Source organism: Esox lucius, chromosome 22 (genome assembly GCF_011004845.1).
Source record: "Esox lucius isolate fEsoLuc1 chromosome 22, fEsoLuc1.pri, whole genome shotgun sequence".
Classification (NCBI taxonomy): Eukaryota; Metazoa; Chordata; class Actinopteri; order Esociformes; family Esocidae; genus Esox; species Esox lucius.
Window position 1 is genome coordinate 1473755 of NC_047590.1, and position 15982 is coordinate 1489736.

General features: G+C 44.5%; 2 protein-coding genes and 1 non-coding gene across 12 annotated transcripts in view; 2 read left to right on the forward strand and 1 right to left on the reverse strand.

Moving 5' to 3' along the window:
* Nucleotides 1-1077: 1077 nt before the first annotated feature.
* stk24b (serine/threonine kinase 24b (STE20 homolog, yeast)) lies at nucleotides 1078-14695 on the reverse strand. 6 transcript variants are annotated; one of them, XM_034289619.1, is made up of 12 exons: nucleotides 12207-12346; nucleotides 11471-11545; nucleotides 10804-10821; nucleotides 10421-10651; nucleotides 8978-9034; nucleotides 8678-8786; nucleotides 8243-8400; nucleotides 7535-7720; nucleotides 5647-5798; nucleotides 5354-5519; nucleotides 4547-4683; nucleotides 1078-3549 (listed from the first exon to the last, which is right to left on the reverse strand). In XM_034289619.1, exons 1-12 carry the CDS (start codon nucleotides 12222-12224, stop codon nucleotides 3513-3515), a joined length of 1344 nt encoding a protein of 447 aa, XP_034145510.1. In that variant the 5' UTR covers nucleotides 12225-12346; the 3' UTR covers nucleotides 1078-3512. The 6 variants fall into 6 exon arrangements, with proteins under 6 accessions (XP_034145510.1, XP_034145511.1, XP_010885065.1 ...); XM_034289620.1 differs by having other exon boundaries at nucleotides 11471-12346; XM_010886763.3 differs by lacking the exon at nucleotides 10804-10821 and having other exon boundaries at nucleotides 12207-12345.
* trnai-aau lies at nucleotides 12531-12604 on the forward strand. The gene has a single exon. It is a non-coding gene; the product is annotated as a tRNA-Ile (tRNA).
* LOC105020074 (FERM, ARHGEF and pleckstrin domain-containing protein 1) overlaps nucleotides 13028-15982 on the forward strand; it is a 38830-nt gene continuing 35875 nt past the window's right edge. For 4 of the 5 annotated variants that reach the window (XM_029116539.2, XM_029116542.2, XM_029116540.2 and 1 more), the window contains exon 1: nucleotides 13029-13257. The gene's annotated coding sequence lies outside the window, so the exon portion shown is untranslated. Of the gene's footprint in view, nucleotides 13258-15982 lie in introns of all 5 variants that reach the window. The other variant, XM_029116541.2, reaches the window with a different exon arrangement.

The window sequence follows — 15982 nt, forward strand, 5'->3', positions numbered from 1 at the left end:
GTACAACATTGTTTGATTGGACACCTAAGAAATAATTTTCTTATTATTTTGTGTTTGATCACAGAAGCCCACACACGTCTGTTTCTGAAGTAAAGCATACCTGATGGGGGTCACCCCAAATTTAGAATTTGACACAGCCCGCTCAATAGCAATTTGTGAGTTAGTGTAAGAGGTGCTGCGTAAATGCTCCAATGGGCGCTGGATTATTAGCAAGGAGCTAATCCCCCAACAAATACCCTCCCAAGACGAAATGGTCAGTTGCCAGCGAAATCCAGCGAATTTGACCCCAATCAGAGTTGCAAATCGGCTGATCAGGGATGCAAATCATAAGCAGGCCAGGAAGCCACATCATATTTTTGCTACCTGGGATAAATCGCTGTAGTGCAAGTTAGCCCGCCACCAACACGATAGGCTGCAGCTACTTCTGGATTAACTGAGACATTTGATTGACAAATACAAAAGCAGAAAATATAGATGACCAATGCTATTGGCAACAGGTTATTTGAAATTGAGTACTTCCTAAATAGTTTTATTATTGCCGCCTTAAAAAGGTTAGGCCAAGGATCTTCAACTCTTACTCTACGAGGGCCTGGAACCTGGTGGCTTTCTGTTCTAGCGTATCATTTATGACACACCTGGTGTCCCAGGTCTAAATAAGTCCCAGATTAGAGGACTGCAATGAAAACATCTAATGGAACAGGCTTCGAGATCCAGTGTGGAATACCCTTGGGTTAGGGTTAACCCCATCCCCCATCACACAAAAAGCAAGGAACTGCACTTCGATTTTTCTGCCACTGACTTTGCCAACTAATTACTTTGATTAAGGAAAATGTACTTATGATTGTCAGATGTTGGTTTTCCTAGACACCTTAAGAGGACTGGACTCCGGTAGCTCTGGCTAAGACCTACTGCTAAATGACTGAAGAGTCAATGTAAAATGGTTAAGATTAGATCACAGCACAGGGGGATAAACTTAGAAAAAGAACTAATCATCTCCATGGATTCAAACTTGCAACCACCAGAGTGGCAGCTGAATAACCAAAATGTACAAAAAACATATGAGAATCAGAGAATGGGAACGGAGACTGTTAGCATCAGGTCTTTATTTCAGACGATGTCACGGAAATATTCAGGATCTTCCTTGACCTTGAGTGGGTTGAATGACAGGCAGAGATTATATACACGTTCCTAATAACTGGCAGCTATGATAAACAAACAGAATGTACACGTTTCATAATAATCTGTCATTCTGTGTTTTCTATGAGAATTCCTTATTTCTTCCAATACATGACTCAAATAGTTACAAAAATACCAGAGATTACTTCTTGTGAGTCCCTCCATGTGTCAGTGTGACTCCTCTCACATTATTGCTGCTGTAGCACGGTAGATCAAACGTTTTGGCCAGGATCTAACAGATCAGTGTTATAGCACATGGCATTTAAAGCTCATTTCCAATTGACATGCAGTGGTAAACATGATGCAGGAATTTTACCTTAAAATGAAAAAAAGCCTAAAAATGTGCAATCAGATTGAATCCCAGTCAACACACAGGAAACAAGCCGAGGTTACGCTGGCAGGCTGGTTATATTTTACTTCAGTATTTGTATGGTTATGTTAACCTTTTTCTACTCTGAAAAAGTGGTCAATATTGTTCTTTAAAACACATTAGAAAAGGGGCGGAACAAAATAATACAGAACTTTGTGGGAGTAGAACGGGGAACAAATGGCACCTGCGGGACAGAATGGTGTCATAAACGCTGTTTATAGGAAGGGACAGGAACGACACGTTTCGCTGTATGGAGGGACTCCTTTCCTCCCTTTGTCCACCCACATTATAGCACATTCATAAGGGGAGAGAACCTTGGGACAAAGAGAGACTGAGAACACTGACCGGTTGTGTCATAAATAACACCAGGAATTTCCTGTTTGGGATTGTCGTTGGGTTTTATGGTTACCACCAGTGCCAAACTTGGCACCTTAAGTATTGTACTGCCTGATGTTCCGTTCCCCTAAAAGAATATTAGCGCAAAAGGTATTGGGGAGCTGCTCCACCCAGATAGAAGCAGTACAGGCACCCAAAATGAGTACCGGCATGTATTTCGGTCCAAGTCAAGCACTGCTGGATACGGATCCAGCCCAACATGATCAAACTCCAAACTAAGGCAGAAATAAAATTAAGAGCCACTGAGTTTTACAACTCAGTAAAACCACTGGAGAAAAAAGAAAAGAACGCCAAAAAAAGTGAATCTAAAAAAGGCAAGGCATCTTGTCCATTAATGACTTGAATCTTAAATATTTACCTTTAACATTATCTACAAAAGCGCATCATGACCGTTTGTACACAGTGATTCATGTCTGCAACATCAGTGACAACTTAACATATATACATGTTGGTTTGTATACAAATCCTACACAGCGCCCCCTGTGGCTCGGAAGAGCCATTCATGTAAAGCACTATACCTGAGGTTCATTGAGAATGCGGCAACAGCTATGAGAATCAGGAAATCACCACGGACCTAGCTGGACAGCACTTCTTATAATCCGTCTCATTGTGGCATCTGTGAGAGCATGTTTATCGCCATTGAGGCAATCTCCATTATGAAGTAGTCATTTCGCCCTTGCTTCTCAAACAAATTATGTGCACGTGTTGCTGTATCTGATACACTGGGCACTTGCTACTCTAAGTTGCTCTGGATAAGAGAGTTGTTCGCAAAGCAACTAATATTAAGCCAAGGTTGGTGATTTATAGCCATCTGCTGTAATGGAATATTCACTCATCAGTATAATTAATTGGCTACTCTCTCCAGATAACCGCAATGGAATTGCATGATCTCCCCTGAACAAACTGGAGGTCCAACCCTGTTGATTACTTCATAATGGTGAGTCCTGAACAGCGTGGTCCATGCTGAAAGGTTTCTGGGATCCAGTGTTGCCTACATTAAGTGGAGCAGACAGGAAACATCATGCATGCCAGGGACCAATCAGAACACCAACTAAAATCACTAAATGGTTTAATTCTTGGCCTGGGATTTCAATTCACTGTCTGTACTGACTGAATCAAATAGACCTGACCCAAACCTGGTTCCTCACACAGAAAGAAAAAAACAAAATCCCCAATAAATCCAGCATGATTTCCTAGAGTCCGGAGGACAGGTTGGGGTTAAGGGGCATTTGAATCTCTCGTCTTCAGGTGTTTTGACACGCAGGTTAGCTCACCCCTCATCAAGGGCTCTCAGTCATAACAGAACACAAGGTCAGGCTGTTCTGTGATTGGCTCCAGAGGATTGTGGTAGGATTTCATATCCCACCAGTGTTAAAGGGCTCTACTGCCCCCTCTGGTCTACGCAGGTATGACACGTTGCTAAGAGAGCCCGTAGAATTCTTCGCCAAGCATTCTGTGTGTCTGGTGTGCACTGGTGTTGGCTGACCTCTGTCCAAGCTGACCTCTAACACCTAGCCTCTGACCTGGGGGCGGAACCTGGAAAAGGTAGGCAGGGGCCGACAGCCAATCACTAGGGAGTCGATGAAGATGTCTTGCTTGACGAAAACCTAGGAGAGAAACCGAGGTTAACAGTACATTGGACCACAAATTACAGCTGCATTTTACTTTTTACTGTTATTTACTAGATAGGTATGTTAAGAACACATTCATATTTAGAGCAAAGACCTGGAAGCAGTCAAAGTTAACATTAGCAGTGACGCAGGCTTCCCACTGACCTCAGATGTTTTTAAAGTTTCATTTACTCAGCCAATATTTGTCTCCGTTCTACCCTCCTGGTAGGGTGAGGGGTATAGGGTTAAGGTAGGGTGAGGGGTATAGGGTTAAGGTAGGGTGAGGGGTATAGGGTGAGGGGTATAGGGTTAAGGTAGGGTGAGGGGTATAGGGTTAAGGTAGGGTGAGGGGTATAGGGTTAAGGTATGGTGAGGGGTATAGGGTTAAGGTAGGGTGAGGGGTATAGGGTTAAGGTAGGGTGAGGGGTATAGGGTTAAGGTAGGGTGAGGGGTATAGGGTTAAGGTAGGGTGAGGGGTATACGGTTAAGGTAGGGTGAGGGGTATAGGGTTAAGGTAGGGTGAGGGGTATAGGGTTAAGGTAGGGTGAGGGGTATAGGGTTAAGGTAGGGTGAGGGGTATAGGGTTAAGGTAGGGTGAGGGGTATAGGGTTATGGTAGGGTGAGGGGTATAGGGTTAAGGTAGGGTGAGGGGTATAGGGTTAAGGTAGGGTGAGGGGTATAGGGTTAAGGTAGGGTGAGGGGTATAGGATTATGGTAGGGTGAGGGGTATAGGGTTAAGGTAGGGTGAGGGGTATAGGATTATGGTAGGGTGAGGGGTATAGGATTATGGTAGGGTGAGGGGTATAGGGTTAAGGTAGGGTGAGGGGTATAGGATTATGGTAGGGTGAGGGGTATAGGGTTAAGGTAGGGTGAGGGGTATAGGGTTAAGGTAGGGTGAGGGGTATAGGGTTAAGGTAGGGTGAGGGGTATAGGATTATGGTAGGGTGAGGGGTATAGGGTTAAGGTAGGGTGAGGGGTATAGGGCTTGCCTCACCTCTGCATTCTGTTAACCAGCTGTGTCACCAGGGAGTCAGAGATCCCTGGGTAAGCCTCCTCTGCCAGCAGGATCGCTTGTCTCAGCTCATCAAGAGCCATGGGGTTCCCATTCACTGCCTCCTGACGCTGCTTCAACTGGAGGACAGAGAGAGGAGGACAGGGTTAGGAGGACAGAGAGAGGAGGACAGAGAGAGGAGGACAGAGAGAGGAGGACAGAGAGAGGAGGACAGAGAGAGGAGGACAGAGAGAGGAGTCGGTTTCACGGACACAGAGCAGGTGATCTACTGGGGCCTCAAACAATGCACATCACAACGAGTCTGACACCAATGTTTTCATTCTGATTAAACTTCACATCCTCCGGCCTACGACACAGGACTACACTTCGCACTGAATTGTGGGTGATGCCAACCCTGAAAGGCAGCAAAGTTGTAGATATGTCCCCTGAAGCTAATTTAAGGGGAAAGGGGGCAGTACTTCTGTGAATTGGCTTAGGGGCTGTCTGCTTTGGGTTTGGAGTAGGTCAGGACCATGGAGAAGGATGAGGCCACTAGTGGCCAAAAGACCATTTTAAAACCACTGAGGGACCACCTCATACAGAGAACAAGGTGGAGCTTGCAACTTCATTCGCGTATTTTCCAACAACCCTGTTGAATCTGCGTCAAATCAGGGGAAATCAGCCAATGAATGAGGATAATTCACTATCACAAAATGGAGGTATTTGAGATGCCGTAATTGGAACCATACAGAGATGAGTTAGACATCCATCTCACTGGGTTTGGGTTGCCTGTATGGCAGAGCTTGGTACCTCAGCCAGAGATGGAGAGATGACAGTGGACAGGCTGGTGGAGTATGGCCTCTCTTCCATCTGGCCCGCGCCATTCTGAAGCTTCTTAGGGTCCTTCTCTCGGATGGTGAAGATCCAGTCGTCACTGCCGAAGTCGTTGCCGCCCGACGCCTGACCATCCTGCTCCCTGTAAGGACAGAAAGCCATCTAAATGAATTGGTGGTATTATACTGAAATTGCACTTAGTGGATAACTTTTGAGCAGAGGGTTATTGCGCCATTTTGGGACAGGGACTGGTTCTACTGTTGACTTACGAGTCGGACTCGTCTGAGCTCGATTCGGCCTTGTGTCGGCTCTGCTCCGCTTTCCACCTCTTGTATTTATCTACCAGCTCTGTCAGGTAGGACGTCTTCTTGGCATAACGCACAATCAGCTTGTGCTTCAACAGCTCTTTGGCAGTGGGCCTCTACAGAGACAGAACAGGGAGGGATGAAATGGATTTAGAGGCTAGAACAATGCAGGACTTGACACACAACAGAAAACACTGCCAGGTTAGCAGGGGAAAAGTTCTGACCCGTAACACTAACAACCCACTTCTAAACCCTTAACCAGACTGACTAGAACGGTTTTCTGATCCATTGTCTTGGCCATGGGAAGGCTTTCAATGCATCCGTACATTTTTGTTATCATTTGCTTGGTCACAGTTTGCTTTTCTCTCTCTTCATTATCATGATGTATTCAGACAGGGTTAATATGCATTTGACCAAATCAAATGAAGGCATCTTTCCCTGCCTGGCTGCCAGTGGCTGTTTGAGAGATACTCCCTCACTACTGAAAGCCTTGAATAGACAGAGACACATCTTACTAAAAGAAGAAGCATTTGACCCCTCCAACTTGGATTACAGGAAAAGAAAAAGCAGTTTTAGTAGCTCAAGAAGAGTAATCCCATTGCGAGTTTATACAGTGGATATAAAAAGTCTACACACCCCTGTTAAAATGCCAGGTTCTTGTGATGTAAAAGAATGAGACAAAGACAAATCATGTCAGAACTTTTTCCACCTTTAATGTGACCCATAACATAACAATTCAATTGAAAAACAAACTGAAATCTTTGAGTTGGAAAAATTTAAAAACTCACAACAACCTGGTTGCATAAGTGTGCACACCCTTAAACTAATACTTTGTTGAAGCACCTTTTGATTGTATTACAGCTCTGTCTTTTTGGATAGGAGTTCAACCTTTGTTTCATCAGACCATTACACATTTTCCCACATGCTTTTGGGGGACTTGATGTTTGTTTTTGCAAACTTCAGCCAGGCTTGAATGTTTTTCTTTGTAATAAAGGTGCAACTACGAAAATGTCAAGAAAATCCTACTAGAACAGCTGAACATTATTTGTGATTAATCAGAGTCACTTTAAATGATGGCAGGTGTGTAATGACTTCTATTTAGTTTGAATGTGATTGGTTAATTCTGAACACAACCACATCCACAGTTTTAAGAGGGTGTGCACACTTACGCAACCAGGTTATTGGAAGTTTATTTTTATTTTTTCCCCCTTGAAGATTTCCGTTTGTTTTTCATTTGAATTGTTCACATTATAGGTCACATTAAAAGTGGAAAAAGTACTGACATTATTTCTTTGTCCCATTCTTTTACATCAAAAAAACTGGTGTGTAGACTTATATCCACTGCATGTTATTTCTGAACTGTTAATATTGAGCTCTTTATAACCAGAATCGTGCCGTAGCCTGTATGAAGCAGAGTGATGGTAAATATGAATAGCATGGCCCTGAATACATCAGATGAAACAGCTGACATTTTTAAGGCCGCTCGCCGTCTGAGTTCCCTTAAAGATATAGCAGGAATAAAAGCAGCCTACTGTAGACAGTCTACAAACAAAGCTTGAAAAAGCTAGCATTCATATTGTCCATCCCATTGTAGACTTCTCAGTCTTATTTTCAAATACAACTGTCTTAAAGGGGCAACGTCATCTTTATGGAACTGAATATAGGCCCCTGCGTCTTGACCCCTTCCCATTTTCATGACCTAGTGAACTATTCATGAAGCATTTATTAGTCCTGGCCAGTAGATATTCAGCCCCTGAATCTGAGAACACATGTATATGCACATTTTCAAGATGGCTACCTGACTAGTTATCATGACCCTGGTTCTAGAACATAACCTTAGAGGAACACTTACGAAGCTGGGTTCCTTGTTCAGGCAGGCCTCCACAAACTCCTTGAGGGGCTTGGAGTAGTTCCCCTCCAGTGTGGGAGGGTTGTTCTTTGGGATGAGGAACAGAACCTTCATGGGGTGGAGCTCCGAGTGGGGGGGCTCCCCCTTGGCCAACTCAATGGCTGTGATACCCAACGACCAGATATCCGCCTGAGAGACAGCCAGACACAGTCAGTCGCAGCCAGACACAGTCAGTCGCAGCCAGACACAGTCAGTCGCAGCCAGACACAGTCAGTCGCAGCCAGACACAGTCAGTCGCAGCCAGACACAGTCAGTCGCAGCCAGACACAGTCAGTCGCAGCCAGACACAGTCAGTCGCAGCCAGACACAGTCAGTCGCAGCCAGACACAGTCAGTCGCAGCCAGACACAGTCAGTCGCAGCCAGACACAGTCAGTCGCAGCCAGACACAGTCAGTCGCAGCCAGACACAGTCAGTCGCAGCCAGACACAGTCAGTCGCAGCCAGACACAGTCAGTCGCAGCCAGACACAGTCAGTCGCAGCCAGACACAGTCAGTCGCAGCCAGACACAGTCAGTCGCAGCCAGACACAGTCAGTCGCAGCCAGACACAGTCAGTCGCAGCCAGACACAGTCAGTCGCAGCCAGACACAGTCAGTCGCAGCCAGACACAGTCAGTCGCAGCCAGACACAGATACTGCCCCAGACTCCTCACCTTAGAGTCGTAGGCTGACTGTTTGATGACCTCTGGAGCCATCCAGAAAGGTGTGCCCACGAAAGTGCTGCGTTTGAGCTGTGTGTCCGTCAGCTGTCCCGCCACTCCGAAGTCCGCCAGCTTCACCTCGCCATGTTCTGACAGGAGGACGTTGGCCGCTGGGAAGACCAGACAACAGGACGGTCTGGATCAAACGCCAGGCAATTCAAAGGTTAACTGGCCTACTGGCAGCCCAACACCTTAGCAGTTCTGTCAAGAGATACTACATCACAATCTTCTGGGGGTAGATTCTCGTTTAACCGGTTAAAAGTTGAAAATGTGTTAATGGCCACAGAATTCAAGATTCGCTACAGGTTCTGCCATGTTCTTCCAACTGAGCCAGACCGGACCCAATAACCGGGACAACACTGGTCATTCTATAGACCTTGTCAGTACCTTTGATATCTCTGTGAATCTTCTTCTCTGAGTGGAGGTATTCCAGACCCTTCAGGATCTCTCTGAGAATGGTGGCAATCTGAGTCTCGTCCAGCGACCCAGGCTCCAACTGGAAGACAAAACCACCATTGCTAGCTAACATATCTTTAACACAGAACTGCAGGGGCGTATTCTCCAGTCAAATTCTGTTACAGAACATTTAGCCAGCGGGGAATGCTAACAGGTGAGGGATGAAACGCCTTCGTAAGAACAGTCAGTTTCCCAAAAACTATCTCAGTCTTCCTCCTTAGGACTACTCACCAGATCTAACGCTGAGCCTCCCCCAAGATACTCCATGATGATCCATAACTTAGCATCCTGAAACAGAGGGTGGGTTACAGAGGGTATATTTCAGCAATCTCTAAAAAGGTCACTTTCCATATTGTATAAATTACAGCCACTGTTCATTAGGGCAAACTGAATTATTTCCGTCCTTATTCTTTACAAAAATGATTTTTTGCACAAGGAAGCAGAGAAAGAACACAACATTGTACCTCTCTCAATGGCGCAAAATAGGGGCCTCTAGACCTCTCTATGCCACAACCTGACAGTAATAAGAACTTTAAGCAGATTATATCTTTTTTTAAACCTAAGCAACTTAAAGGAAATGACCCCTCAACCCAACAAGTTACAAGCAGCATCCCAAATCAGCCAAACAGGAGCACAGAAAATTACAGTGGATCGAATCAGAACTGTTATAATTATCAGTAAGATCGACAGATGTAAAACATATTGATGACTATGTAAAGGTTCATAGGACTGAGTGATCCAACCCATGGCTGTGAAGCAGTTAGAAAATCTATTCCCTTGCGTTTTAAAAGGAGGTGGCTAGTGCATACCTGCTGATCTCCAGCAATTGCGCTACGCTAACAGCATGCTACCTTCAAAGAACATGCAGAGATGTAGAAATTAGGTTTCCATGGGTTTCTTTGACTCTTGGTAATTACGAAATAATCCCAAATCCTGAAGTATCCATTTAATCCCACCAACAAATTCCCAGCATCCCAAAAACCTTTTTACGGAAGCATGACAATTTTTTTGCGTGGGGATCTTAAAAAGCGGTGTGGGATATTTAAAGGTGTTTTCCTCAAAATCCTTCTAAATAGCTTCTGGTGCCATGAAAATCCCTGCTTGGTGGGACTCAAGATTAATGAATCGTGGTTTAATTTGGGATTAAATCAAGAGAAGTGGAAAGAGATGAAATCCTGTTAGCCAAATCCCTTCGTACTAATATGGTGATGCCGCCATGAGCCGGAGACAGTTTTGCAGAGAAGCCACTGCTCAGCACCAATCGGTCAACTGAACTGTAATTATATCAATAACTCACAAAGTGGATCAATCGTTTTGCTGTTGGAGGCCGTGGTATAACAGTATAGCTTTGGCGGGCTAAAGGGAGATGTGCGTGATATTTACGGATTTACTTATTGATTGATTTATTAGTGCATTTATTTCTTGGCAGGAAGTTACAGAGTACAGCCCAGGGGAAAACATGTTAAGGCCACATTTTGCATCATACAATATAGCTAATATACATTTTAACTAGAGCTAACGCGAAGATGTAGTTCTTTGTGATAAAAGAACTGCAAATACCACAGGGCTCTGGGTACAGGAAATTAAATTAAAGAAGCAGCTGTCCCCCTACGGCTACAGTACCTTGCGAGATGTGTGTGTATGCATGAGAGTGTGGGTATGTATGTATGTTACCTTCAGGTAGGAGCCATAGTACTTGGTGACAAAGGGACTGTCACACTGGGACAACACTGTTATCTCCTGCTGGATGTCCTCGATCTCATCCTCCGCCTCCTCCAGGTCGATGATCTTGATAGCCACCACCTTCTGGGTCCTTCTGTCGATACCTTTAAACACCTCGCCAAAGGAGCCTTTTCCTATCCTCTCCAACTTAGTGAACAGCTCCTCCGGGTCCGCCTTCAGGTTCTACAGCAGGAGGAGGTGTGGTTAACATGGGGAGTTAAGATGAACACGCTGCGACACGGCAGCAAAGATGAAGCCATATTGAGTGGTCGGGACCTGTCAAAAGTAGTGGACTGTGAAGGGAATAGGGTGCCGTTTGGGAAACATGCACTGACCCACATTGGACTTGCAAGCTGGAAAGGAAACAGAGCAGAAATGTGCTGCCATTGTTAGTGGCTATGGCTTTAGTTGTTTCAACTACCCATCAACAAACTAACACGAATCTCCCAGTTCGGCTAATTGAAACTAGAGCTCTACTGTAGGCCAAAGAGAATACACATATCAATAAAATTTTAATTACTAACATGACTTGACTACCAAAACGCTTTATTTAAGTTAATAGTTAATAGGCTGGATGTCAGACAGTGATCTGATTTTGGTGAACGCCCTTAAGTCTATTTTAATGACAGCTGAAAGAATCTTCTCTGTTGTCCAGTCTTATGATAGACTGCAGGAGAATCCTATTTATTTGCCTGTTTTAGTCCGTAGCGGCCCAAACAGTGTATGCTTCAATTAAGATTAAGTGAACTTAGGTGAATGACAGACTGTAAATACAAAATCCTAATTGCCCTTGTTTCCCTAATATTATTTAAATAAAAATGTGGTATGTCTATGGCCACTACAATAAGTTATTGGAAGTGTTACATGACATTTTTTTCTGCCGAGTTAGTTCAATAAAGAGATAATTAGTTCGCCGTTTTTACTGCCAACATTTAGTAGTACTGGAAGCAGATGACGGGAACCCGGAATTATTATGTGTCAGACTAGAGTCAAGCAGCTTACCTGCATTCCTGGCAGGCTACTCTGAACCGGAGAGTGAGCCATGTCGTCCGTTGACAGCCTGACAAGGTACACCAGCTAAATAATTACAGTAGCTAAGTCACTGGTTAGAACGAATGCACACAAACAAGTCGTGCGTCGGTCCGAGGGGGAGCGTCTTTAGCAATGCGTTTTGTGGATACTGTAGTCAGTACTTTCGAACAAGCTCGTTACAAAATAAAAACGTGTTGACTTGTCCGCGAAATGTACTTCGTGGATGATGTTGTCCGACTGCCAAATAACTACCGATCCTTGTAAATGATCAGATAAATCTTGACTTCACAAAATTAGCTAAGAGTATAGTAGCTCGTTAACTGGCTCGTTAGGTTTAACTAGCACCGTAGCAACCCTACATTAGCTAACTAGCACATTAGACACATTGTGCAGAGTGCAAACAAACCATCACGTATATAAAATAAGAAACTAAGCAGTACTGATTAAAAATGTTAATCTATTTTGACGGAAAACCATTTAAGTTATTTCACTGATTGACCAACTACTCGCTAACACTCCGTTTGCTAACCTGCTAACTAGCTAGCTTGCGTAGCCTTTTCCTCCAACCGCACTCCAAAGACTTTAACACCGCCTGATATAAGCGCATTTGTCCTGCATATCGCAAACATAAAGCCGTTCAATGGATATGATACGCTCCGGTCTTGCAATCGTCGGCTAAATTAAATCCAAAAGCCATTTAACTCACACGGTGAAAACTATTCATATTTTGTTTTCTTTCTCACTTTCCCCCTCCACTCTCCGCCATCTTGTCAGGGCTGTCACACTGGGCGGATCCGGATCAACGCGCAGCTGAGCGTGCATCCGACATGGTTGTGGCAGTTTGTAAATGGCAGAGGGCGCAAGAATACTGTTCACAATATTTTTACGGAGCATTTTAGTCCACAACGTACATAAACATGTCTGGTAATATTTGTTAGTATTCTGGATAACATTATATTATACATTAACAAAAAAAAACTTTACAGAATGTTACTAATAAACACACATGCTGACCATGCCACTACAACCTGGCCGGTTAGCTCAGTTGGTTAGAGCGTCGTGCTAATAACGCGAAGGTCGCGGGTTCGATACCCGTACTGGCCACAATGTTTTCTTTCCTTAAAAAATGAACGCAGATCGTATTAAAGTCACGACGTGTTTCTTCAGACTGCAGGTTTTGATATACTCCACGCAACATCCTAATTATCGTTGTGTCACCGTTTTCTAGTCAATAACATTTTGCAAGCAGAGATTCATTCGTACGTGGACAATAAAGTTCGCTTATTGTACTGTTCACTGTAAAAGATAATGTGGACTTCGATGTATCCCTCTCAGTTAAAGATTTCACAAGTCATAATATTATATATGGGACTATTCTGTTCTACGGGCTGAGTATACCCGCTTTGTAAACACGCTTGGATATTGGACGTTCAGTCTATTGAGCGTTCACCCGCTAGGGGGAGACATGCTTCTACTGAACGACATCAGTAGAGGTGTAGTGCCTCATATGAATGCTGGAGGCAATGTTCTCATTGTTCGGTTAACAAAATCAATGGAAATCTGCCACATTTGATACAACGTAACGTTTGCTCTCAGTCAGTCGACGCGTTATGGCGAATACGAATATTCGAACCGTTTCTCCTATTTGAGATCCTTGGGATTTATGCAAAGATTTATACAAGGATCTTAAAGCGAAATAAACCTCAGTCACTCCTGGAAAATATACACGTGGACAATCTCTAGATCAGAAAGAAAGGGTAAGAAATTAACTCGCGTCTTTCTCTTTCAGCTTTGGAAGACTCAAGCTGCCTAAACGTGTAACCCGGATAGGAGAGCGCGAATGTTACGTATTTTTTGTTAAAAAAACTAAAACAGCAACAATTCCTTTGTATATCCGAGATTCTCTAGCCCTACTAATTCCTGCGGTTTGCTACTCATTCTTTCAGTCCTCTGCATTGAATGTCTTCAGTTCGAATATAATAGATTGATAGGTAAGGTCCACCTCCATTAGTGGATTAGAGTAAATGTAGCAAATCAATTATGTTTGTTTTGCTTTACACTATCACGGTCGGTATTCAGATGGAATGTTTTTCCCAACAACATTAAATCCTTCAGTCGTGGCAATATGTTTGTTTTAGGCAGACCGTGACAATATAATTTGTCTTCCTAAGTGAACTGTTGAATTGTGGGGACGCGGATGCTATACTGTATAATGTAAAAACACTGAATTCCATACATGAATCCGGATATACAGAATATCCGGACTAGTTAAGAGCCGGCCGACCGCACCACAACGGCGTCTTGTCACGCCAATGTGCTTCAGCCAACTAACATCTTAACTCCGGGATTACTCTGCTAACCTACATTCACTGAAAGTTGAGCCCCTGCGGGTGAGCCCAGGAAGGAGAGGCTCAGCGGGTGAGCCCTCTAGCTTTCGGCTTCCGTTTCTGATTAGGGATTCTCTGGATAGTGTAGTCAGCGTCCACTTGTCAAGTGGTTGAAGAGAGAAAGGCATGTCTGTCTTTACCAACATATAAAATAGTAACATGAAAAGCTCTCAATCCAGTCTGAAGCTGCCTTTCAGATCTTCTGTACGGAGCGTCTACTGTAAGCAGTGGTGTGATAAATAAAATGTGTAGCTGTAGTTTCTGGCAAGGTATAGGCCTGATTTGGCAGGTAGCTTAGCACTTATGGAGTTTGACCTGTAACCGAAAGATGGTCTGACTGAATCCCCAAGATGACAATGTGAAAAATAGTTTTTTCTGTCCTTAGGTTTGTTTACTCCAACTCCCTCAAGGTAATTGCTTTAAATGAGAACATGCCCTCCTGCTCGTTACCTGGTCCAAATAAAAATGAAAATGACATTTCTCTGATTTAAGGGTATAATCTCTCAGATACTCCCTTTCACTCCCTAGCCCTGCCTGGCCAGTGTCCCCCCTCCCTCCCGCATTCAGGCCTCCCTGTGTATTCTCCCCAGCTCTCTCTGCTCTGACTGACGGCCCCAGGCATATTCTGGGGAAATGTAAAGTAAACACGTTCATAGGCAGGTTATAAGGGTTCAACCCTGTGTCATGGCCTGGGACAGGGGCTCAGCGGTCCTGGGAAAATCACAGACCTCTTTGTCCCTGTTTCTCCTTCCACTCACTCGGTTCCTCTGTGGCTCTCCCCTCTGTTCCTCTGTGGCTCTCCCCTCTGTTCCTCTGTGGCTCTCCCCTCTGTTCCTCTGTGGTTCTCCGCTCTGTTCCTCTGTGGCTCTCCCCTCTGTGGCTCTCCGCTCTGTTCCTCTGTGGTTCTCCGCTCTGTTCCTCTGTGGCTCTCCGCTCTGTTCCTCTGTGGCTCTCCGCTCTGTTCCTCTGTGGCTCTCCGCTCTGTTCCTCTGTCAGCTCTGTTCCTCTGTGGCTCTCCGCTCTGTTCCTCTGTGGTTCTCCGCTCTGTTCCTCTCTGGTTCTCCTTTCTGTTCCTCTTTGGCCTTTAGATGTCAGTCTCTGCATTTAATTACTGTCACTACATCATAGCATCTTCAACATTTGCCAGTGAAGGCGGTTAACAGGAAATATATTAGAAAGGTTAATTAGGAAGAATCACATTTTATAGCCCGCGTCAGTCATCTCACTTAATTAGGATTATGTTGAATGACAATCAGCTAAAGCCCAGACGTATGTGTCTGAATGGGTATAGCCTGGTTACTGTGTAATTATCGCCTTGGGCCAACTAGCTGCATAGTTTTGCCTGGGGCCAGCTAGCTGTGTAGATTTAGCCCAGGGGAATCTGAGGTCTCTGCGTGTTTGAACAGCAGCCTGTAATCACCAGGTGATTAATGACTCAACCCCAGTGACACCCAACCAATGAAGGGGAGTCAACCAGCAGAACTGTGGATTGACTGAGCTCCACTCCAACCTGTTAAACACATCATGCTGTTTTCCTGGTCTGGAAACCATGACCCTAGGAAACATGGCCAGGTGTGGTTTCAGTGATTGACTCGTTCCATCTTGCTGCTGTTTTGTATTTTACTCAAGTGGACGGTAGTGATTCAGGCATTGTGGTGGTTTCTCTGCCAAAATACTCCATCACTGAAACCAGCCCCTAGTCACTGTGGCTCATGGACATGTTTCAGAACTGTTGTTTTCAGAGGGAGGCCTGCAATAGCCAAACCTAATGATGTATGGGAACAGCTCACCCTTTTTTTAGGCCACTTCAGTGTCTTTATCAGAGGACGTTTACAGAGGGACCAGGTAGCCGAAAAGATATTGTGCCAGGAACACAGAGAGGCATTCCCCAAAACGCGTTCTCAGAGAGCTGTTCTCTACTGTCCTCAGAACTGGTTTCTGTGATCTGTTATCAGTCACTGTTATCCAGAGCTACAGCACATGGCAAATAAGATTATTTTTTCATCATTCAAATGAAGACCAATGCCTGGGGGTGTTTCTGACATTGACCGCCTCATTTGCTTGACGTGAGGAGAAACTGAAGTCAGTCAGAACA

Coding starts and splice junctions, on each gene's coding strand:
- stk24b (XM_034289619.1), bottom strand. Junction 7,721..8,242: donor AGTCAGCCTACGACTCTAAG/GTGAGGAGTCTG, acceptor GCTGTCTCTCAG/GCGGATATCTGGTCGTTGGG. Junction 4,684..5,353: donor TCTCTCCATCTCTGGCTGAG/GTACCAAGCTCT, acceptor TCTGTCCTCCAG/TTGAAGCAGCGTCAGGAGGC.